The sequence below is a fragment of the Vombatus ursinus genome, unplaced genomic scaffold, assembly GCF_900497805.2.
Source record: "Vombatus ursinus unplaced genomic scaffold, bare-nosed wombat genome assembly UNPS02014802.1, whole genome shotgun sequence".
Classification (NCBI taxonomy): domain Eukaryota; kingdom Metazoa; phylum Chordata; class Mammalia; order Diprotodontia; family Vombatidae; genus Vombatus; species Vombatus ursinus.
In genome coordinates, this window is record NW_020954580.1 from 16,517,362 (window position 1) to 16,541,730 (window position 24,369).

Below are 24,369 nucleotides of genomic sequence, written 5' to 3' on the forward strand. Positions count from 1 at the left end.
GTAAGTCAACATAAAAAGTGCAACCAAAGTACTAGGTGGGGCCAAAGCAGATGGTCATTGCCCCATTGGTGAAGATCAGGGAGAGGGCTACATTTGAGCTTGACTTTTGAACTTGCCATAGTTAAAGTTGAGTCTGAAATTTGCAATAGTAGCTACAATGACCATTCTTTGAATTGATGACCTCATTAAGTTCCATCCAAAAAGTCAAGATGCTTTTACAAAAGGAGGTCATAAAGATTCAGTTCATTCTATAGCTACTAAAGTACTACAAAGTACAAAGTAACTTTATCACTAACAATGTCATTAGTTTCATCCTGTATCACTTTGTCTTGCCCTGGTTTATACACATAATAAAAAATAAGATAACCTATCATGATAAAAAAAGAAATAAAATGACAGATAGGATTACAAAAGTTTAGGGAAATGAGGTGAGGGAGAGCCTAAGTACTCATTACAATTATAACGAAGGGTATACATAAAGGCATAGAGTGAAGAAGTTATGAGACCTTTATAAATAGTTCAGCTTAATTGAAGAATGGTGGTAAATAATGGTTAGGGAGTTGTGTCAGATAAGAATGAAAATGTTGAAAAGCCTTAGATTGTCGAATATCTAATACTAGGCTAAGGAGCTTGGGCTTAGGAAATAGTAATTCTGAGTTCAAATCCAACCTCAGACACTTACTAGCTGTGTGACTTTGGACACTAAGTCAATTAACCTTTGTTTAGTTTCTTCAACTGTAAAATGGGGCTAACAATAGCACTTACTTCTAAGGGTTTTCATGAGGATCAAATGAGATAATATTTTTAAAGTGCTTTGCACAGTGTCAGTCATATAATGGGCACTATATAAATACTATTATTATTATTGATTAATTGAAAGATTTTGAACAGAGAAATGGGATAAGAAGTTCTAGGCATAATGAGAATAATGCGGAAGTAATGCAAGGGATGGAATTGAGAAGACTAATTAGATGGTAATAATAGTCCAGGATGGGGAGGGAAGAAGTCAGTACTCAATGGAGGTATATTCTAAAATGGCATGGCTCATGTCAAGGAAGGAAAACTAGTATCCCCTTCTCTTTAACATTCCAAAACCCCACAAGTACTTTAAAAACTAGAATGTTCTTTTCATACATCATTTCATTTGGTCCTTACAACCTGTGAGGTAAGTATAATAAGTAATATCATCTTCAAAGGAAAATTAGGGTCAGCAAGGTTACGTGATTTGCCCAAAATTCCCCCATATAATGTCAGAAATGTGATTTCAACCCAGGGATCTTAACCCCAAATCCACCAATCTTTCCTACATCAGGAATAAGAAAGGAGAGAACATGGATATGAGAGGAATTGCAAAGATAGAATCAGTAGGGCTTAGTGGGTAGAGACAGAGGCATGAAGAGGTTAAAGATAGCACCAGGGTTTCAATATGGGAGACTGAATGACTGGTAATACTGTTAACAGAAACAAGGAAGTCAGGAGGAGCAGGCCTGGGAGGGCAAAAATGATCAGCTTAGTTTTGGACATTTGGAGTTCAGGTGCCAATGGAGCTACAAATAAAAATGCCCAATAGTTGGAAATATAGACCTGAAATAAAGATGTACGGATCATATATAAGAGATTGCAGTCAAAGCCATGGGACTATATTAAGATTGATAAGAAAGAGAATATAGAAAGAAGCTTGGGAGACACCCACCTTAAAGGATCAGGCTGAAGAACAAATGATAAAACCTAAAATAAACTTCCACAGAAAAACAAGAAATGTAAGTAAACTTTCTCACTTCAGGGTCGATTTTCCCATGTTTCCCATAGGGTAATGAAACCTGTAGCAAACGCTGAATCTCAGTGATGTTTGTACCCAAAAGCTTAATGTTTTGAATTGTTTGAAAGATATGCAACCTTTTAGTTGCATTAAAGTAAATTTTTGTTCAGCATAAAAATTCTCTAAAGATGGAAGAGGTAGCTCTTATTGAGGCACTGGTAATTGGTCTTCTCCTAATGAAATTTAGTCACCCGGTAGCAAATAGCCACTCTCAGAGCTTTCTGAGATGGTAAATTTTCTGCAGAGATGTAATAAAATCCAGTAAGGAGGGGGGTATCTTTCAGTCTCTCCAAAGTAAAATTTACCTTTTCTTTGGTCTAATGTTTGAGATTAGCAGAGGCTCTTGATTGTTTTCAATCTAGACTACCCCAGCCAGTATTTATTCTTCTCTGCCTTCTGAATGGTCACCCTGAATATAGACAAAAATGTGTCACTTGGAAAAAATTTCGTTTGTAGCCTGTAACTAAATATAATGAATATGTCAAGAATATGTTCTAGCAAGGGAGAATAAGATAAAAAATACAAACTTAGTTGTACAAAGTTTATTTCAAAAAGCATTTGTTAAGTAACTACTATGGGGTAAAAGCTAAGGGAGATAAGAAGATAAATGAAGCATGGGTCCTGCCCTCATGGAGCTTATAATCTACTTAGGGAGATAAGATGCAAAAAAATAATTCATGTTCTTTCCTTCTTAAAATGTATTGATGGTATACAACTTTACGATAAATGAAATTTTTTGAAAATTTTTGAAATTTTAAATTATGTTAGTTGTTGAGGGAGAAAAAACAAATGTTATTTTTGGGGACCATCATTTTTTAGTAATACTGGATAAATTCTGAATCCAAACTCAATGTCAAAGATATACAACACATTGTGAAATAACTAAAACTATTACACAAACCTTGCAGAATTTCCACACCTCCCCTCCAAAATGATCAATTCCTTATAGCACTGAGTGGTAAAAATCAGTCAGGTGACTAAATGATACACTACTTTGAGTCAAATGATTAATTTTTAAGGAGGCAGATAAGTGGCTCAGTAGTACAGTTTCCCACCTTGTAAAATAAAGAGGATAAAGAGGATTCTCTCAAGTGTTTTCCATGGCCAATGTTTATCATTCTAATTTCACAATGGTCAATTTAATTTTTGTTATTTCCATTTACATTGTTGGAGTAATTAATGGAGGCAGCTAGGTGAATGAGTGGATAGAGCACTTGGCCTGGAGTCAGGAAGACCTGAGTTCAAATCCAGTCTCAGACACTTAGTAGCTGTGTGACCTGGACAAATCACTTAATCTCTGCTTTAATCTCCTGGAGAAGGAAATGGCAAACCATTCCAGTATCTTTGCCAAGAAAACCACATGGATAGTATGGTCCACAGGCACATGAAGATTTGGACATGATTGAATGACTGAACAAACTAACTACCTGCTCATTGCTATAAGGAATTGATCTTTGGGGGGGGGGGGGAGTAAACGGGGGAAGTATATGCGGAAATCATGTAAGGAAGATACTTTGTAACAAAGACAAAGGTAGCAGAATGCAAATGTTCAGCTATACATTCCTCCTTGCTTTTTATGCTTGTTTTAGGCTCAAGTCAGAAACATAGAGTGTACCAATAGTTGTTAAACTTTTTACAAGTTTGCTAGTATATAATGATAGTTTGCTGGCAAGTGTATTGGTGAAACCAACTCTCCACTCCCTGAAAAGAACTACAAATAACAATAACACAAAGTACAGAAACAGAGATTTCAAAATGGAAGTTACCTTAAAAATAAGTGAGTCTAGCTACCTCATTTTAGAAAACTGAGGCAAGAAAGATTAGGCTACTTGCCCAAGGTCACTCAGAGACTTAGTAAGAGTGCCAAAACTGGCACCCAAGTAGCCTGGCTTTCCTATTAGTTCTTTTTCACTATACTACATTGCAATCTCATACCCAATTAATTCCCCATTGTGTTTTTGTTGTTGTTTTTGTGGTCTTGGTCCAAGTCTATGATTTCATTATTGTGGAGAACTAAACCATGTGGAAACTCTTTCCATTAATGTAGTCCAGTAATTCATCTGGAAATTATAGTCCCATGGGAACACCACGGGGGCAGAAAGGCTAAGTAGTGTCTATGGTCACACAGACAATAGAAGTCAAAGGCAGGATTTATACAGGGTCTTCTAGTTGCTACCCACTAAGCCAGGCTGATTCTTAATGACCTAAAGTTTTATTAAAATTCCCCATCCTCCCCTTTATCTCAGAATCCTGGTGATGATGGAGGTACAATGAGGTATCAGCTCCATTCAGTTGGCTTAGAAAACTACTGAACTAACTTCTGTATTTCCATATACAGGTAGGTCCTGATTAGTGTAAATAATGAATCCAATGAATTGGTTGCATGTGTTTCAATTTGCTATTCAAAGCTATAATTATGTAAGATATGGTAATTGGTTCTAGGCCAATGAAAGTATATAGTATGAATCTGAATGATGTGACTGATTCACAAGATTCATTATTTGAACCAATATATAGCTACATGCAATTTCCACAGTACTTACTGAACATCCTGTGTGATCTGGTTGTAGGGTTATAGATACAGAAGAGGGATTGATAGTACTTTGAGAATTTGGAAGAGTAAGTGATCGTTTCTGACTGGGAAAGATTAAAGAAGTCTTCTTGGAAAGGAAGTATGGTGTAAAAAAAAAAAAAGAACACTAAATTTTGAGTCAGACCATAGAGATTCTGCTGTTGTTTCTACTGCTTACTACCTGTATAGCCATGCGCAAGTCACTTCAGGATTCCTGGTCTGATTATCACTAAATTGAAAGGTTTGGATAGGATGATCTCTAAAGTGCTTTCTAGATATAAATCTATGATTCTGTCCTCCTAAGGAGGTAATATCTGAGCTAAACTTTGAAGAATTATTGGAAATAGAAAAGAATTACAGTGGAGATGATGGAGAGGACATTCTGGGTGTAATTAATTATGGGAGCAAAGGCATGAAGTTGAGAAAGGAACTACATGTGTTCAAGAAAGAGTGAGAAATTCAATTTGACTCAACTGTAGGGGATGAGAAAGGAAAGAATGCAAGATGCAACTGGAAAGATAGACTCAGCTACCTCTCATATCAAAAAGAAGATTGGAAGCTTATGAAATGAAAAATGAAAAGATAATTATAGTTCTGTAACTAATTAAAATTGTATGTACTTTAAATTTCAGACTGTTGCTTACCTTCTTCAAATACAAGTATTTTGCTATTCTGCTAAACCAGTGTTTTTAAATGGCAGTCTTTTTATACCTTAACATGATGAAATACTATTAATGGAATACATATATTATGTTTATTTAAGGGAAAGAATAGATTTCAGAAACAATGCCACAAAGAAGAAAAACTTACAAAACAGAAAGAAATGAACAGCTTTTGTGGTTAGCAAATTGATAAACTATATTATCTACATTCTTCACATAATCTGTCCTATAAGCCAGAGAGAAGGCAGCTTTTCCAGAGTAGTAAATTCTGGGTAGTCAGTTTGAGACATCCTTTGATTTTTCTTGACTGATCTTACATCATTTGAAAAACAACCACATACATATTACACCAGAAACAAGTCAAATCAATTCAGATATCCCCAGAATTACTCTCTCTCCTCTCCAATTTTAACAAGATTCCTCTTGGGCAACTTGAAAAGGCTGCTTGACTTGAACATCATTTCTCAGTTTTACTCTTGTAAATACTTCCAGTAAGCGTGAAAATGCTTTCAGAACAATGATTCAAATGCTTATTTTAGCACAGTAAATAGATCAATTTGCACAAGTTTTCTGTACCAGTAGCATGAATAACATTATTGAAAAAAAAAATCTAGGAACCAGTCTTTACCTCTTTTTACCTGGACAGAAGGTAAAAACCATGAATTTAACAGGATAATTTGTTCCACCAGGATGCTGTTGTCTAACTACTTGGTCAACAAAATACACACAGTAGGTTAAAGTAATCTGAAAGGAGAAAGTATTCAAAATTGGGGGGGGGGGGACTAGAAAAGACCTCTTACAGAACATGGGCTTTGAGCTAAGTATTGACAGGAGCCAAGGAAACTAAAAGCAAAGGGAAAAGTGTGGATTATTCCAAGTATTAGATGCAAAACCAGAGCAAAGTGACAGGGACAGGAGATGGGTCTGTTTTCATGGGAGAGCAAGAAGGCCTTGTTGCTGGATCATATTGTACGTGAAAGGGAGTAAGAAGCAAAAATACTGGAAAGGTAGGAAATTATGAAGAGCTTTCAATATCAGTGGTCTTTATAGTAGCAGAAAGAACACTGGTCTGAAGGTAGGAAACCCTGGGTTCTAATACTGGTTCTACCAATTGTGTGACCTTAGAAAAGTCATCTAACCTCTATGGGTCTCTATTCCTTCATCTGTAAATAATCTCACAAGATTCTTGTGAAGAAGTGATAAGATCATGTATGTAGGAAGATGTTATACAGTGAAAGATACCATCAAAATATTAAATTATTATCAGATATTGAATCATTGCTGACTGGAATGGGGTACTGATCTCATTTAAAGTCTCCCCAAATCCCTACAGGTTTAAACACATTACAGTCCAAAGTTGGATCATGACTGATTTGCTATCTTTATTTTTATCATGCTCTTTATTTCCTAGTCTGATAACATAACTATTGTTAAAAACAATCTACACTGTAAGCCTTATGCTTACAAACCACTTCCTAATTCCCCTATTTTAGTAATGATTCTACTGGCATAGCAAGGTTAAAAGTAACTTTTCCCAGGTTACAATGAGCGGAGACTTGAACACAGAAATGTTGTCGCTGGTTCTTTCCATTACACCGTAATGCTAACTGCATTGAAAATTGGAAGGTTAACATTTTATAACATGTCACTTAAGAATGAAGGGTGGAATCACAGATGGAATTGGAAGCAGTTATTTTCCCCTCAAACTTTGACTGTTTTTATTATATCTGCTGACCCAATCATTACAAGATCATGCTACATTTGAATTGGTAATGGAAGACAGTTTGAATAGAGAATATCTTAAATAGTAAACATAATAAACAGGTTGGTAATGCATCATCTACTTCAAGGACAAAATGAAGAATCCTTTTGTACTGGGCTGTCCATCAACTCCAAGTGAAATGTTCATCAACATATCATCTAATCTAGAAATCATTTTCAGCGTGCTCACCAGAGTTCTCTAAAAAGTTATCCTGTGTACCATCCACCATCTCTATTATATTCAGCTTTTCTAGGGCAGATATGATTTTTCTCATTAAAATATCAAATTTTGTAAATTCTCCAAATGAGTCTTCCAATTTGCCAGACACATCAAAAATGTGTGTGCCATTTTCATTCATTGCAGTTTTATTTTTTTTATTTTGCTTTTTTATACTAGACCAACGTTTCCCTCATTAGAGGGAACTCACACTGAGCAATTTCCATAATGTTTTTTGTGGCATGGAAGCATACAACAGTCAGGGAAGCCTATGGCCCCCTTCTCAGAGTAATGTTTTTAAATCTGTACAATTCACAGGATTACAAAGGAAATCAATTATATTGAAATAAGGTTAACAAATTTTTAAGTGCATGACTGCCGGCTAAGAACTCCTAGGGAACTGAGAGTTTAAGTAACTTACCCAGGGTCATACAGTCAGCATGTGTCAGAGACAGGATTTATACTTGGTCTTTCTTGCCTCTGAGGACAGCTCTCTATTATACCAGCTCTTACTTATAATTTAGGATCCTTCAATATTTTGCCACAAGTTCAGTGAGGTTTTTCTCATAATTTGAATTTATTTTGTTTTGGAAAACCAGCTCATGTGTCATGGTTTAGCTACAAAAGATTATACAATTTAGTTGTGTAAGCTAGGATGGGGTAAAAATTGACTTGGCTTGAATTTTATTTTTGAAATTTTAGCACATAGGAGAATCCAACTCAACATTAAGCAAAATGACTATGTTGCAGAATTGTTGAGTGAAAAGAGACTTCGGAACCCAAACAATACCTATATATGAACTCTCTCTCCACAACACCCAAGAAATGTGCAATTTTGGATAGTTCTAGTCAGGAGTTAAGACATTTTCTCCTCCATAGAGCCTAAATTTTGACCTCTGCAATTTCTACTCGTTGCTTCTGTCTGGGGCCTCTGGGGCCAAGAATAACATATGTAATCTCTCTACCACAAGAAAGTCCTTGAAACACTTGAATATCATTATCATTCCACTCTCTACAACCTAACCTGTACAAATCTTCTCTTCTCCAGGCAAAATATTTCCAATTCCTTCAACAGAGCCATTAAAATTTCTAGCTTATACTGGTTGCCATATCCTTTAACATGGCAGCAGTGTTCTCATCCCTGCATCAGGACTATTTAATTTGACCTTTATTATGTGACTCCATCCATGATTTCTAGAGAAAAAGAATTTGTGGAGAATTTGTGATTAAATTATTGTTTAGCTCCACAGTTTTAGTCAAGCAATTTTCTCTCTCAAATAAGGCATAGATTAGACTTGAGTCGAAGACGGAGAATGGATTGTTTTCCCAATGTCATCCTAACGGTGGCCAAAAGAAATAAACTCACTTTTATTCATTCAAAAATATTTATTGAACAACGATTTAGTTCTAAAAGAGACAGTAAAAAAATTGCAAAGTATGGATCCCTGCCCTCTATGAACTTACCAGGAATTTCAATTCCTTGCTCACTGACTATATTTTCATTAAACCAGTTCATGTGGCAGGGAATTCTAAGAAATAAATAGACATTATTATTGTGTTAAATCAAAATATTAAATTAGTATTAATATTATATTTTGAATTTTGAGAGTTTGTTTCTAGGATTTCCATTAACAATTTCTCTAAATAAGAGACAGTTTACAGATGAAGATTTTTATCCATGATTTCAATTTGTAGCTTGTCATTTTAAAATCAATAATATAGAGAAATGTTGAGAAAGAAATGTCATTCATGCATTCTATTCATCAAAAACTAAATATTTTCTAAAATAACTTGAAATGTAACTTAAGATGCTTAGGCTATAACATTTGTTTATAAATCAATTCAATCATCAAGAATTTATTAAGGACTTATTGTAGACTGGGCAATGTCCTAGGTGCTGGAGATACAAATGCAAAAATGACAGTCCTAGGAGCTTACATTCTAATAGGGAGCTATAGCACACATAGAGAAATGGTGGTCAGAGGAAGATGTTTTCATGTAAGCAGTCACAAAGATTTTCAGTAAAGCCATATAGCAATATATTGTCATTTCTTTTTCAGTAGCCAAGGTAGTATTTATTTGATTATTGTTTTAAAAGTAAGAGGTGGGAAAGGGGTTGATGTAATGTATATGGCATAACACAGGCCAGATGGCAAGATTCCTTAGATATGCTCTAGTGTCCTGTTAAATTGATGGATGGGATGTGAAGATTTTGAAAAGCCATTAACCAAAGCTTCTGAGGAGCTAAACAGTGTGAAATAAATTTGATCAGCTGAATGATTATGCCACCAAGAGCTAGGCATTGAAACATTATGAAAGTTGTCAACAGTGGACATTCTATAGATACACATTGGATTTTAGTTTTATATAATAGTGCCACATGGATCAAATTCTCTGGAATAATTAAATATACCTAAAGGCAAGGCATGGGATCTCCTTGATAGGCAATAAGTTGGTGTAAATGGATAGAGTATTGGACTTGGGGTCAAGAAGATGGATTCAAATCCAGCTTCATACACTTACTAGCTTTGTGACCCTGGAGTAATCTCTTTAACCCTCTGGGCCCCATTTTCCTTTTCTATAAAATGATGGAGTTGGACCAAATGACTTCTAAGGTTTCTTTCAACTGCAAATCTATGATCCTATAAGGTTCATTTTGACTTTTTATAAATTCATCACATCAGCCTGTGGGTGCTAGATCTTTCCTGGAAATCTGATTCACTTGGGAATCTGAGAACTGAATTGTCCAAATTGAATTTTCCTGGACCTATTAGTTTGCTCTATACTTTGAGGGAACCCTTTGAGACGATGTGGTAAAATGAAGAGGACCCTAGAATTAAGTTTTAATTCCATCTCTGCCACTAACTAGTTGTGCGATGTTAGACAATTCATTTAATCACTCAATTAAATTAAAATTTAATTAACACAAATTAAATTAATTAAATAATCACTTCCCAAGAAATTTATATTCTATCGAGGTAGATAACATATACATATATAGTTATACATAATATATAGATAAAAGATCACTTTGAGAAAAGACACAAGCAGCATAAGGGATCAGGAAAGATTCATGCAAAAGAAGGTAACCCTTGAGTGGAGGCTTAAAGGAAATTAAAGATTCCTAAGAGGTGCAGGTAAGAAGGTTTTCAGCCATGGGGGATAGCCAATGCAGACATACAATGAAAGGGAAATGGACACATATTAGGTATGAAGGCTGGACTCTAATGTGCAACGGTAATGTTGGAATGGTAGGATAAATTAAATTAAATGGCAAGCAGAGGAGTTAATGTGTGATCCAAGAAGTAAAAGGGAAGCATGGGAATTGGTTCTGAAGGAGAATTACATGGTCAGACTGAAGCTTTGGGAAAATCATTCTGATAAAATGGTCTCTAAGATCACTTCCATCTCAAGTCTATAATCTTAGTACCTAGGATAATTCCAGTCCTAAATTCTGATAATTTTCACTGGCAAGAATTAGAAATATTCAAAAATAGAGATCTGAGGACCAATATTTGACAATCCTTTGAGGTACTGGTGACTGCCTCACTTCTACCTATGATGCTTTTCTTTTTGTCTTATTCCAAATTTATAGATGCCAGATTTTTGCTTAGGTTGTGTTCAGTGTTAACAACTTAGTCAAAATGAAAGGAATAAAAAGAAGCAATGGTCTGTGCATGTAATTTTTTTTAAATTAACAAAATGTCCAAATAACAAAAATGTATTTCCTCTCTGTCTATTTCCAACTGCGGAAAAAAAGAAGAAAAAGTAAAACCTGTTTAGCAAATACACAGAATCAAGCAAAATAAATTTATGTATCAATATAAAAGTTTAAAATCAACTTCAGTATAATAAAAGCATGGAAAAAGTCCTAAACTGGGAGAGAAATGTTGGTAATATAAAGCCATGCAGAGACTAAGCCAGGCAAAGTCAGTTAGAGACAGTGGACTTGATTATTACCTTAAATAAGCCTTTGGTTCTGCCTGAGTACATAAAAGCAAACAAAGGCACACACTTATGTGTTAGGTCAGCAGTGACAGCGATAAACACAATGAGATGAATGCCTTGATGATCTGTCTCTTCGGCTGTTTTGTTCTCAAGGCAGAGTTAAAACCTTGCAAAATTCTTGCAGAGTAATGGAGACTTCCTTATCTGAAGCCATGCTTTATTAAGCGATCGTTTACTTTTTGAGCTGTCAGTATGAATTATGTGTCAAAGTAAACCTAAGGAGTCCTTACTCATCTGTGATTTGGAAAGAGACAGTGAATAGCCACAGTAACCCATCTTTGGTAATATGTGGGCAATGAGAGAGAAAAAAATGTCAAGGATGAATCCCAGGCCCTTAGCTCGGGGAAGGTTATGCAGCTTTATTTCAATGAACCAAACAAATTCATTAAATGTCTACTATATACAAGGAGCTGTGTGAAGTGCTGAGATACAAAGATGAAAAATGAGTCAGTCGCCACCTTCAATGAACTTACAGGCTGATGGTGAGTTGGTATAGCATGGGAGAGGGAGAGACATTATCCCCCTAACCATATATCCTAAAAGTAATGCTAAAATAGGCCTGCTTTTTCTTGTCTGTGCAATAGCCAATAGTGGGAGCAGGCAAGCCAAAAGTTCCCTGATTAACAGAGAAGTAGCTCAGATTTCAGATGTTTCTGCCAAAACATAATCCACAATTATTTAATGTTTAAAAGGAAGATCATTCAAATAGATAGATAAGCAAGGGAGGCACGAAGTGGGCAAAATATCTAATTGCAAAATGAAGCATTTGTCGGTTATTTGCTTGCTTGACTTGTTAAAGATGTGCTGGTTAAGGGTTTCTACCCATATGTGGGAAGGCTGGTAAAATAAGAAATTAAATATAGTAATATAAGAAAAAGATCCTGGGAAAGGCTTGGGGGTTTTAGGCTACATTTCATAATGGGGAGTTTGTTGCTTTCCCCTTATTTTGTTTCCATGGGTTAAGTAAAATGTTTCTTGTTTTATTTTTCTTAGATATATACACAAGTTACCAGAGTTCTCTCTTACAAAAGGTCCACAGTGAAAGCCTATTCATTTATTTTTTATGTTGTACTTTTTACATCCCACATGAAGGTTTCCATGAAATTTTTTATCAGCATTTTAAGAAATATAGGCAACCATTCTCTCAACAAGTTTTGATAGTCATTCAATGAAGAGAAAATCCATTTATATCATGTTCAGACTATTTTTATGTCCTTTCAACCTATGATTGACTGCTGTCGAGACAAAAGCCAATTTTCCATTAAATATGAAGGCAGAAGGCACTTGGCCTTTCTTATTAGAAAAACCTGGACTAATTTCACTTTTTTTAAAATTAGAGTTTATTACTTTAGGTCAAGTCAGTCAATAAACATTTGTTAAGCACCTACTATGTGCCAGGCATTGTGCTAAGCACTGAAGAGAAAAAGAGAGGCAAAAGATGGTCTCTGCCCTCAATGATCTCACAAGCTAATGTGTCAGGCAGCTAGTGGCACAATGAATAGAGCACTAGGCCTGGAGTCAGGAAGACTTGAGTTCAAATTTGACCTCAAATACTTCCTAGCTGTGTGACCCTGGGCAAATTATTTGACCTCTCTTTGCCTCAGTTTTCTCAACTATAAGATGAGGATAATAATAGCAGCTACCTCGCAGGACTGTTGTAAGGATCAAATGAGGTATTTGTAAAACAGCAACACCACCTAGAAGAGTGCCTGGCATATAGAAGGTGCTATCTAAACCCTTATTCTCTTCTCTACATTTTCCTTTCTCCTTTAGCTAAGTCATTAATCTGTCTGTACCTTGATTAGCCATCAAGGACTAAATTCATGGAGCCTCTGGAGAAGAGTTAAAAGATCTTGAATGTTTAATTAACAATAACTGCCTACTGCTCTACCACTTTATTCACAGAACATTCCTCTCGGCTTTATAGGTGCTGGGAGTTTAGTGCTGGAGACTTCAAGTGGATTTATCAAGCACCTATATTAGCAGCAATTGGGGTGAGTTTAATGAATTTTAAATGTTATATAAACTTAAAGCTTCAACTTGAAGCTAAATTCACTTTAAAAAATAACAAATGGTGGAGAATAAATTGATACATGGTGAAATATCTTTTTTTATTTTTTAACATTTTTTTTAAAACTTTGGGTTCCAAATTTTCTCCCCTCTTCCCTCCCCACCCACCCTCATTGAAAAGGCAAGCAACTCCATACAGGTTATAGATGTGCAGTCATGTAAAACACTTCCATAGTAGTCATGTTGTGAGAAACTAAGTATATTTCCCTTCATCCTGTCCTACCCCCCATTTATTCTATTCTTTTGACCCTGTCCCTCCTCAGAAGTATTTGTTTCTGATTATCCCCTCCCCTAATATGCCCTTGCCTCAATCAAGCCCCTGCTCGCTTATCCCCTTCCCCCCTTATTTTCCTGTAGGGTAAGATAGATTTCCATACCCCAATTGTGTATGTTACTCCCTCCTTAAGCCAAATCCTAGGAGAACAAGATTCACTCATTCCCTCTCACCTTCCCCCATTTTACCTCCACTGTAAAAGTCTTTTCTTGTCTGTTTCATGTGAGATAATTTACCCCATTCTACCTCTTCCTTTTTCCTTCTCCCAACATAATCCTCTCACCCCTTAATTTTATTTTCCAGATATCACTCCTTCATCTTCTACTCACCCTGTGCCCTCTATCTATCTATCTATCTATCTATCTATCTATCTATCTATCTATCTATCTATATATATATATATACACATATAATTTTTCCCTCCCATTACCCTAATACTGACAAAGGACTCATGAGTTACAAATATCATCTTTCCATGCAGGAATGTAAACAGTTCAACCTTAATAAGTCTCTTATGATTTCTCTTTCCTGTTTACCTCTTCCATGTTTCATTTGAGTCTTTTATTCGAAAGTTAAATTTTCTATTCAGCTCTGGTCTTTTCATCAAGAATGCTTGAAAGTCCTCTATTTAACTGAATAACCATTTTTTTACCTTGAAGGATTGTACTCAGTTTTGCTGGGTAGATGATTCTTGGTTGTAATCCTATCTCCTTTGCCCTCTGGAATATTATATTCCATGCCCTCTGGTCCCTTAATATAGAAGCAGCTAAATCTTGTGTTATCCTGATTGTGTTTCCACAATACTTGGATTGTTTCTTTCTGACTGCTTGCAATATTTTCTCCTTGACCTGGGAACTCTGGAATTTAGCTACAATATTCCTAGGTGTTTTCCTTTGGGGATCTCTTTCAGGAAGTGATTGATGGATTCTTTCAATTTCTATTTTACCCTCTGGTTCTAAAATATCAGGGCAATTTTCCTTGATAATTTCTTGAAAGGTGATGTCTAGGTTCTTTTTTTGATCATGGCTTTTAGGTAGTCCAATAATTTTTAAATTCTCTCTCCTGGATCTATTTTCCAGGTCAGTTATTTTTCGAATGAGATATTTCACATTATCTTCTATTTTTTCATTCTTTTTCATTCTTTTAATTCATTTACAATGCCTTGATTTCTCATAAAGTCACTAGCTTCCAATTGCTCCATTCTAATTTTTAAGGAAGTATTTTCTTCAGTAATCTTTTGGACTTCCTTTTCCATTTGGCCAATTTTGCTTATTAAGGCATTCTTCTCCTCATTGGCTTTTTTGACCTCTTTTGCCATTTGGGTTAGGCTATTTTTTTAAAGTATTATTTTCTTCAGTATTTTTTTGGGTCTCCTTTAGCATCACTCTCAGTTTTTCCTCTACTTCTCTTACTTGCTTCTCAAAATCCTTTTTGAGCTCTTCCATGGCCTGAGACCAATTTATATTTTTCTCAGAGGCTTTGGATGTAGGAGCTTCAACTGTGTTGTCTTCTTCTGGTTGTATGTTTTGATCTTATTTGTCACCAAAGTAAGATAATATAGTCTGACTCTTTTTGCGCTGCTTGCTCATGATCCCAGCCAATTACTTGAGTTATAAACTCTTTGTTAAGGTAGGGGTCTATTTCTAGTGTGGAGAATGTACTGTCCCAAGCTTCAGGGATTTTGTGCAGCTGTTTTCAGAGATACTTCTAGGGATCTGAAAATTTTCAGTTCTTTGAAGTTGCTATGATCAAGGGTGAGGTGTTTACTCCTTTCCTGGCCTGTGCTCTGGTCTATGAGTGACCACAAGCACTCTTTTCTCTCTTGGAACTGTGAGGAGGATTTCCTCTCCACTGCCACTACAAGCTCCACCACACCAGTGCTCCTCTTCACCCCAGGACTGCCACCCAGAACTATGACCCAGATCCAAGCTCAGACAAAGCAAGAGAATCCTGCACTAGAAGAGAGATCCCTGCAATCCCCCTCTGATCAGCCACTTGATTCCCCCTCAGTCTGTGGGCCAGAAGCTCTGGAGGCAGTTGCCACCCGGGCAGAGCTCAGGGACTGGAGCCGAGACCACTGCACTTCTCTCTCTCACCGCAGACACAGATTTTTCCCACTGAACTTCTAAGTTGTGTTTGGTGTTCATGGGTTGAGAGTTCTGGAAACCACCACAGCTGCCTAAGATTCAGTCCTCTGAGGCCTGCCCCAAGTTTGCTGAGGCCTGCACACCCACGCCCAACTGCATTCCTCTCCCAACCTGGCGCAATATACCTTTCTGATCAACCATCCAGGTTGTCTTGAGCTGGAAATTTGTTTCACTTTATATTTTTGTGGGTTCTGCTGCTTTAGAATTTGTTTAGAGTCACTTTTTATAGGTATTTGGAGGGGTTTGGGGGAGAGCTCAAGCAAGTCACTGCTTTTAATCCACCATCTTGGCTCTGCCCTCCTCAATTTTTTTTTTACATGGTGCAATATCAAGAAACATGATGTGTCAATCATTTTATTCTACAGTGGATTACTAGTATAAAAATAGCTAGATGAGTTCAGTTCAAGGACTATTTTCCATGATACCTAGAGAAAAGGTCTCTGAGTATCCTGAAACATCAAATAAAAATTGAAACAACTTCCCATCTATTCTATTTGCTGGTGCCTGTGGCTAGTCCTCGGGCTTAATAAGAGATTGGGAATGGAAGCAATTTAACAGGGAACCATGCCTATCTTAAAGTTAAATCCTGTATAGTATTAAATATTTATATAATGATAAGACTAGTAGGTCTTGAAACTGCCCCTTCCTCATTCCTTGCATTTTATTTCTCCCCCTAGATTTAACCTACCAAGCACTACTATCCATAACACTAGAAGACATCATGGATAAGTTACCTATTCCCCCTCAATGATAGTAGGAGGATAAGTAGTTAAGTAGACTATTAATATTTCTTAAGTACTTACTATATGCCAAGCTCTGTGCTAAGTACTGGGAATACAAAAAAAGGAAAGAAAGAGAGACACAGTATCATTGGTACAGAGATTGGGGCAACCTTAGATCTCAAATAATCCCACTTTCTCATTTTGCAGATAAGGAAACTGAGACCCAGAGAGGTTGAATCACTTGTCCAATGTCTCAAAAATAGTATACAGTAGAACCGAGATTCTACCAATTCTTTCTTGATACAAATCTAGCCCTCATTCTGTAGAGTGCTTGAGGGAAAGAGTTTGTTTTTTATATTTTTGTAAACCACCCCCCTCAGCACTTACCCCAATTCCAGCAAATACTAAATGAAGCTACTTATTTATTAATCTGAATTTAACTTCATAGTATCCTTATCACACACTTGGCCTTTCTTTTTTAAAAGTCTAATTTGGTTTTCTTCAAGGATTAGGGTCATACAATTCTGTTTATATGCAGAAAAGCTCTGGGGGTCAAGGATAGAGAGGAAGAAAAGAAGAAGATATATTTATTAAAGATGAAGTTCTGTAGGGTCTATTGGATAAGGAAGATAAAAATCTGCAGGAGGACCTCAGATCAGAAATAAAACCCCAGGAGATGAAGAGTAAATCCAGAGTTCTAAAGCTCTTTAGTTTGAAATGTAAACAGGCACAAAATGCACCCCATATTTGTAATAAAACCCGCTTGCATGTTTGCTGAGACATACTGAGTGTTATCAGACTAAACCAGATTTCCTAAAAGAAGCTCAGAGGATGAATTTGGGCCAGGAGGATGGATAACTTAAAAGTATGAACTTTAATATGCTTTATTTTTTGTATTTTAATGAAATGATAACATTACTCAGTGATAAACCAGGCCTGGCCTTCACTCTACCTCCTTGAAACAATATTACTGTTCCTAACAGAGATAAAGCTAAATTTTTTATAAAAACATTGAATTTTTAAAATAGATTTTTGTATTCTATCTTCTGATATATCCCTTACCTATCAATTTCTGTATGCTTTCCCCATATACTTTTGTATTCTTTCATCTTTTTTATTCTTTCTCTGATTCCCTCCCTTGTTATGATTTCTTTTTTTAAAAATGATTTTAAGATGTTTCCTTTCATTTGTTCCCAGTTCAGAGTTAAGTATAGACTTAACATATGATGTAAAGCAAAACTGATGTAAAGCAAAACTGAGAACAAAAGTAGAACAATTAAAAGAAAGAAAATTAAAAGAAATTATCTTTGAGAAAAAGTTAATCTCCTCAAAAAAAAGTTTTAGTTTTTGCTTCCATACATAAAAATCTGCTGAGTTTTAAAAATAACTATATGGAATAATAATACTAATGCAACTAAGAGGCATCTACAGTATTGTCCACTATCCAATTAAGGAGGGTAAACAATGATAATTCCCAAAATTTTTCTTTGGAATGATGTCATGGTATCTAAGAGATCAATAAAGGGAAAGGAGAATAAAGGGTGTACATAGAGGTGAGAGGACAGGACAGAGAAAGATATGTTCAAGATTATTTAACCTTCTAAATCATGTTTGGAGAAGTAAGAATCCTTCAGAGGAAAAAGATAATTAGGTCTGTTGATGACTGTATACCTCACTTAGGACATTTGATAGCATGTCCCAAAAATCTTATACCTTAGGACTTTTAGAACAGCCTATTTATCTCTACTCACATTTCAAATAGAAATCCATCCCAAAAGATACACCTATTTGAAAATCTCTATTGGCTGCCATCTTGTTGCACAAATGGGATTTAAAATATGACTTATAGTTTTAGTCTACCAAGTTTGGTCAAAACTTATCTCTTCCTTTGAAAGTTACCATAGAATGGATAAATGTGAAATACTGAACAAAAAAGGTGAGGCAGGGACCTCATTCTGCCTACTCAGTGATTTAGAAAAGGGCAAGATGTAAAAAAGGAGAGAACTGAAAGGAATAATAAATAGAATAGGAGTAAAAAGAAAACCAAATTAAAAGAGTATGTAAAGTAGTGTTGGAAAAGATACAGGGAAAATGAAGTGAAGGGGCTATTAAAATTTTTGTACTTGTCTGGGAGGAGAAACACTAATGAGAGAGGCAAGAAATTTAAGGGCAATATGTGGAAATGAAAGAAAGAAATACTTCATAGTAGGATGCTCACTGGCAACATGTTGGAAGAAGGAACTTAAAACAAATATGGACCTAAAGCTCAAGGACCTGCAATATTTACTAGTAATAGAGGCTGAAATTTGGGGAAGTAAGGCCCCAAGAGAATGATTATATAAATATATATATATATATATATATATATATGATTATACATACACACACACACACACACACATATATATGCTTTTAAGTTGGCAGGAACATACCATGAGATAACTATTTGAAAAATGAATGTTTCAGAAATAAAATTGATAATACCAGGGGAGGAAAATGGCAGAAAGAAGGAAATTTTAAAAATCAGAACTGAGCAAAGATGGAATATAAAGAGAAAGGGCCCAGCAAAAGTGAACTGGAAAATTAATGTTTACAGTTGTTTGTTTCTGTGCCAGGTTAGCAATTCATTGTTTGAAATAAAAAACAGTAGGTAATTTAAATTGAAATGTGCTGAGACTGGTAGTCTGGGAAGATTAAAATAGAATTGTAGTATATTTACCTTTTTTTCTTTTTAAACAAAGGGTGTACATCTGAACACAATTACCCTTTTGTTTTATCTGAAAAGCAATCTTACAACTTTTAGATTTAGCCATAATTATCTTGCTTTAATTCTTGTTGACAGTGGTGATCATGCCATTACTTCACCTTATTATGGGTTTGAGTTTTCTTGTTTTTCTAGTTCAGGTAAAAATCTACAGAAATACATACATACACACACACACACACACACACACACAGGCAGGCAGAGAGACCAAGACAGAGAGAGATCGAGACAGAGAGAAAGAGAGAGAGTGCAGAGTGGGAGATTTCAATGCAATCTCTTTGTCTGAAGCAGGGAAAAGCTTCTTTCTATACAAGTCCTCATAAACAGACATCATATGTATCCATTTATATAAGTGCCTTACTACTTACAAAGAACCATACATATGTAGGCTGACTCATTTGATCCTCACAGCAACCCTTTGAAGTAGAGCAACCAAATATTATTATTCCTAATTTACAATTTAGAAAACTAAAACTAAGAGTTTTAAGTGACCATCAGTCAGTCAATAAACAGGCACTATACCAGGTTTCAGTGATACAAGGATAAAAATGAAATGGTCCCTGTCATCAAGGAAAATTTATGGAGAGAAACTACATGGAAGAATAAATGAAAAACCCTTTATTAAGTACTTGTGCCAAGCATTATGCTAAGCCCTAGAGATACAAATTCAAGAGTTGGAATGTCCCTGCTCTCTAAGAACTTACTTTCTTATCGAAAGAGACAATAAACACAGGAGAGTCGTAACCAAGGAATCGTGTTCTGGTCTGACAAGTCAAGGGGGATAGTAAGCAATACAACAGGGTAGCCAAGTGACATTTGTTTTTTTCCAGAAGCTATGGAGGGATTGATTTGATTATAGTTATCAAAACAAGAGAATATATTTGGGAGGGATTGGGGGAAGGGGGGAAGGGGGTGGACTGGACTACTGCTGACTGAGAGGGCCAAAAATAACTAGATTGAGATGCATGATCTCAAGTAGTCTGTAGCTGAGTGGCTTAACTCTTTCTGGGCATTCAAATATATGTATATATATATACACACATGCCTGGACACATACACATAGGCACACACACACATATATCACCTACATACATATATATGACACATATGCACATGCCATATATATTTATGCATGTGTATGTATGCACGTGTGTATGTATATATACATACACACATATAGATAGATATATGGCAGGTAGGTGGCACAGTGGATAGAGAATTGGCCCTAGAGTCAGCGACACTTGAATACTAATCTGGCCTCAAATACTTAGCTATGTGACTTTGGGCAAGTCACTTTCACCCTCTTTGCCTCAATTTTCTCTGTAAAATGAGCTGGAGAAGGAAACGGCAAACTACTCTAGTATCTAAGCCAAGAAAACTACATCCTCAAATGGGGTCACAAAGAGTCAGACACAACTGAAACTACCAAATAATGACAAGAGGCCAGGAGAAGAGAGGGGAGGGATAGGGAGGAGAGGGAAAGAAAAAGGGAGGATTAAATGTTTTCCACTGTGCAAAAAGAAAGACTATGAACGAAAGAACTGCTTTACTGCATTGAGGACCCAATTGAGATGCAATAACTTGTGCACAGTAAACCCAGTCAACATGGTTGCAACTTCCTTCATTTCTTTTCACAGCATATAGAGTAGGAATAGAGGAGGTAAATAGTAGAAGGCTTCCAGGACCGGAAGTTGGTAAGGTACAAGAAGTGATAGGACAGATAAGGAATTCAAGAGCAGAGAAGAGAATAGAATTGAAGTGCTTTATGAAAGGGTCAAGATTGGGAGGGGGAAAGATAAACCCAGAGCAAGGGTGTTGGCCAAGGAGATTATAGAGTGATAGAGAGCTGGAAGTCATGGTGAGGATAAATAACAAGTTTAGGAGAAATAAGGCATAGGGAAAGATGGGATGAGAAAAGGTTGTATCTGTGCCTAAGATCTCATAGCTTTCCATGGTATTGTGATATACTCCTGAAAGTTAAAAATAATACATTATTTTAAAACGAAAGTAAAGTCTAAAGTAGCAGTTATGGCTGTGTATTGTGGGACCCAATGTGATTCTATCCACTCCCACCACTGTGTGCCATTTTGGAGGTTATCACACTGAATCTTAAGCCAAAACTTGCTGGTGTGTGAGATGAGCACATTAGTTCAGCAATCTGCACATTCTTTGGCATTGCCCTTCTTTAGGATTGGAATGTAAACTGATCTTTTCCAATCCAGTGGTCACTGTTGAATTTTCCAAATTTAGTGGCATATTGAGTGCAACATCTTTTAGTATCATCTTTTAGGATTTTAATTAGCTCAACCGGCATTCCATCACCTCCACTAGCCTTATTCTTAGAAAGCTTTTTAAGTATCACTTGACTTTATTCTCCAGGATGTATGGTTCTAGATAAGTGACCACATTATCTTGGTTATTAGTGATAAGATCTTTCTTGTGAAGTTTTCTTTGTGTACTTACTACCTCTTCTTAATCTCTTCTACTCCTGTTAAGTCCCTATTTTTGTCTTTTGCCATGCCCATTTTTGCATGAAATGTTCCCTTGATACCTCTAATTTTCTTAAAGAGATCTCTTGTTTTTCGCATTCTATCATTTTCTTCTATTTCTTTGCATTGCTCACCGAAGAAAACCTTCTTATCTCTCCTTGCTATTTTCTAGAATTCTGTATTCAGTTAAGTTTATCTTTCCCTTTCTCCTTTATCTTTCACTTTTCCTTCTTTCCTCAGCTATTTGTAAATCCTCATCAGACAGCCATTTTGCTTTATTGCACTTCTTTTTCTTTGGAATGTTTGTTGTTCTTGTTGCTGCTGCTTCTGCTGCCTCCTGTACAATATGACAAACCTCTGTCCATAGCTCTTCAGGCACTCTATTTACCAGACCTTAAATCTATTCATCACTTCTACTTCATATTCACAAGGGTTGTTATGTCATACCTACACAATCTGATGCTTTTCCCTACTTTCTTCAATTTAAGTCTGAATTTTACAATAAGAAGCTCATGATCTGAGCCACAGTCAGCTCCGGGTCTTATTTTAACTCACTGTAAAGATCTTTTCTACCTTTAGCTGCAAAGTATAAAGTCAATCCGAATTTGATATGGACCATCTAGCGATGTTTATGTGTAGAGTTGCCTTTTGGATTGTTGAAAAAAGAGCATTTGTTATGACCAGCGAGTTATTTTGACAAAACTCTTTTAAACTCTTCCCTGCTTCATTTTGTACCACAAGGTCAAACTTGAATGTTATTCCAATTATCTTTTGATTTCCTACTTTAGAATTCCAATTTTCTATGACATCATCATTGCAATTTGTTATAGGTCATACATATATAGTCATGCAAAACGTATTTCCATATTAGTCAGGTTGTGAAAGCAATGCTTAAATCTGCATTCAGACCCCCATCAGTTCTTTCTCTGGAGATAGATTGCATTTTTCATCATAAATTCTTTGGAATTGCCTTAGATTTTTGTATTGCTGAGAATAGCTAAGTCATTCCCAGTTGATCATCACACAATACTGCTGTTACTGTGTACACTGTTGTGGTTTTGCTCGCTTTCACTTTGTATCAGTTCATGTAAGTCATTCCAGGTTTTCCTGAGAACATCCTGCTCATCATTTCTTATAGCACAATAGTATTCCATCACAATCATATACCACAACTTGTTTAGCCATTCCACATTTGATGAGCATATCCTCAATTTCTATCTCATTGTCACTACAAAAATAGCTGCTATATTTTATACATATATGCCCTTTTCCATTTTCTTTGACCTCTTTGGGATACAGATCTAGTAATGGTATTGCTAGTTCAAAGGGTAGGCACAGTTTTATACCCCTTAGGCACAGTGGCAAATTGTTCTCCAGAATGGTTGGATCAGTTCACAACTACCAACAGTGCATTAGTGTCCCAATTTTCCCACATTCCACCAACATTTGTCATTTTCTTTATCATATTAACCAATCTGATAGATGTGAGGTGGTTTTGGTGTGGTTTATAAAAGATGTTGTAGGTCTTCATAGAACTTTTCAACTCGGGCCTCTTCAGAGTCAGTGGTTGGAACACAGATTTTGTATTACTGTGATGTTGAACTATTTGCCTGGGATTCAAATAGATATCATTCTGTTCTTTTTGAGATTGTACCCCAGTACTGATTTTCTCACCTTTTTATTGACTATGAGGGCTGTTCCATTTCTTCAAAGGGATTCTTGCCCATGGGAATATGTAGTGATCACCTGAATTAAATTAACCTATTCCTATCCAATTAAGTTCACTGACATCCAAGATGTCAATGTTTAATCTTTCCATCTCCTATTTGATCACAACCAGTTTACCTTGGTTCATTGATCATACATCCCAGGTTCCTATGCAATATTGATCTTTACAACATCAGACTTTCTTTTTGTCATCAGGCATATCAGCAGTTGAACTTCCAGCTCTGTTGAGTTGGGGTTTGGCCTTGCCACCTGATTAATTCTAGAGCTACTTGGAGTCTCTTCTGCTCTTCCCCAGTAGCACATAGGACACCTTCCAACCTGAGGGGCTCATCTTTCAGTGTCATATCGTGTATCATTTTAGTAATGTCCATAGAGTTTCCTTGGCAAAGTGGAGTGGTTTGCAATTTCCTTCTCCAGTGGATCATGTTTTGTCAGGAATCGCCTATGCCCTGTCTCCTTTAGGTAACCCTCATAGTTTCATTGAGCTATGCAAGCCCCTCCACCACAACAAGGCAGTGACTCAGGAAGGGTTAAGCATTACTAGTTGCCAAGAATCTTGTGTTCCAAGGCTCCAACTTTGACAATCCTTTTTAAAATAATTATATTAGTTTTGTAAGTGGAAGAGCAATGAATTTATTTTTATTAAATCAGTTGTAACATTCTTTTATTTAATTTTGTCAGTGGAAAACACTTCAAACAACCAAAACTCTTTCTCTTCTGTTACAGTCTTTTCATCTTTAGGATGATTTCATTTGAACTCCTCTAGAGAAAAAAATGTGCCATTACTGTCTACAGCACAGCTGTGCCCAGTTGTCTGAAGTGTCAGATATAGTATAGGAAGCTATAAAACAAATCTAGACACCTGAAGCTCATTTTCTAGAATCCCAAGTTAGCTAAGAATTGTGTGTGCCCAGTGGAATACATTTGATGGAAAGCCTGAGATAGTATGGTATAGTGGATTGAGAACTGGCTTTGGCATCAGGAAGACCAGTCCCATCTAAAACACTATATACTATCTGTAGGACCCTTTACAAATCACTCAGCCTCTCAGTGCCCCCAAGCAACTCTTTCAGACTCCAAGTTTCAGAGCAGATGGAGTTTTTCACTGGGAAATTCATATACTGATGAAATCACAG

The 24,369-nt window shown here is 36.1% G+C and overlaps 1 protein-coding gene across 1 annotated transcript in view; it reads left to right on the forward strand.

Moving 5' to 3' along the window:
• PTH2R (parathyroid hormone 2 receptor) overlaps positions 1-24,369 on the forward strand; it is a 119,994-nt gene that overhangs the window by 63,783 nt on the left and 31,842 nt on the right. The window contains exon 9 of the mRNA XM_027873892.1: positions 12,945-13,033. Within this exon, the coding sequence (XP_027729693.1) occupies positions 12,945-13,033 (89 nt within the window). The remainder of the gene's footprint in view (positions 1-12,944; positions 13,034-24,369) is intronic.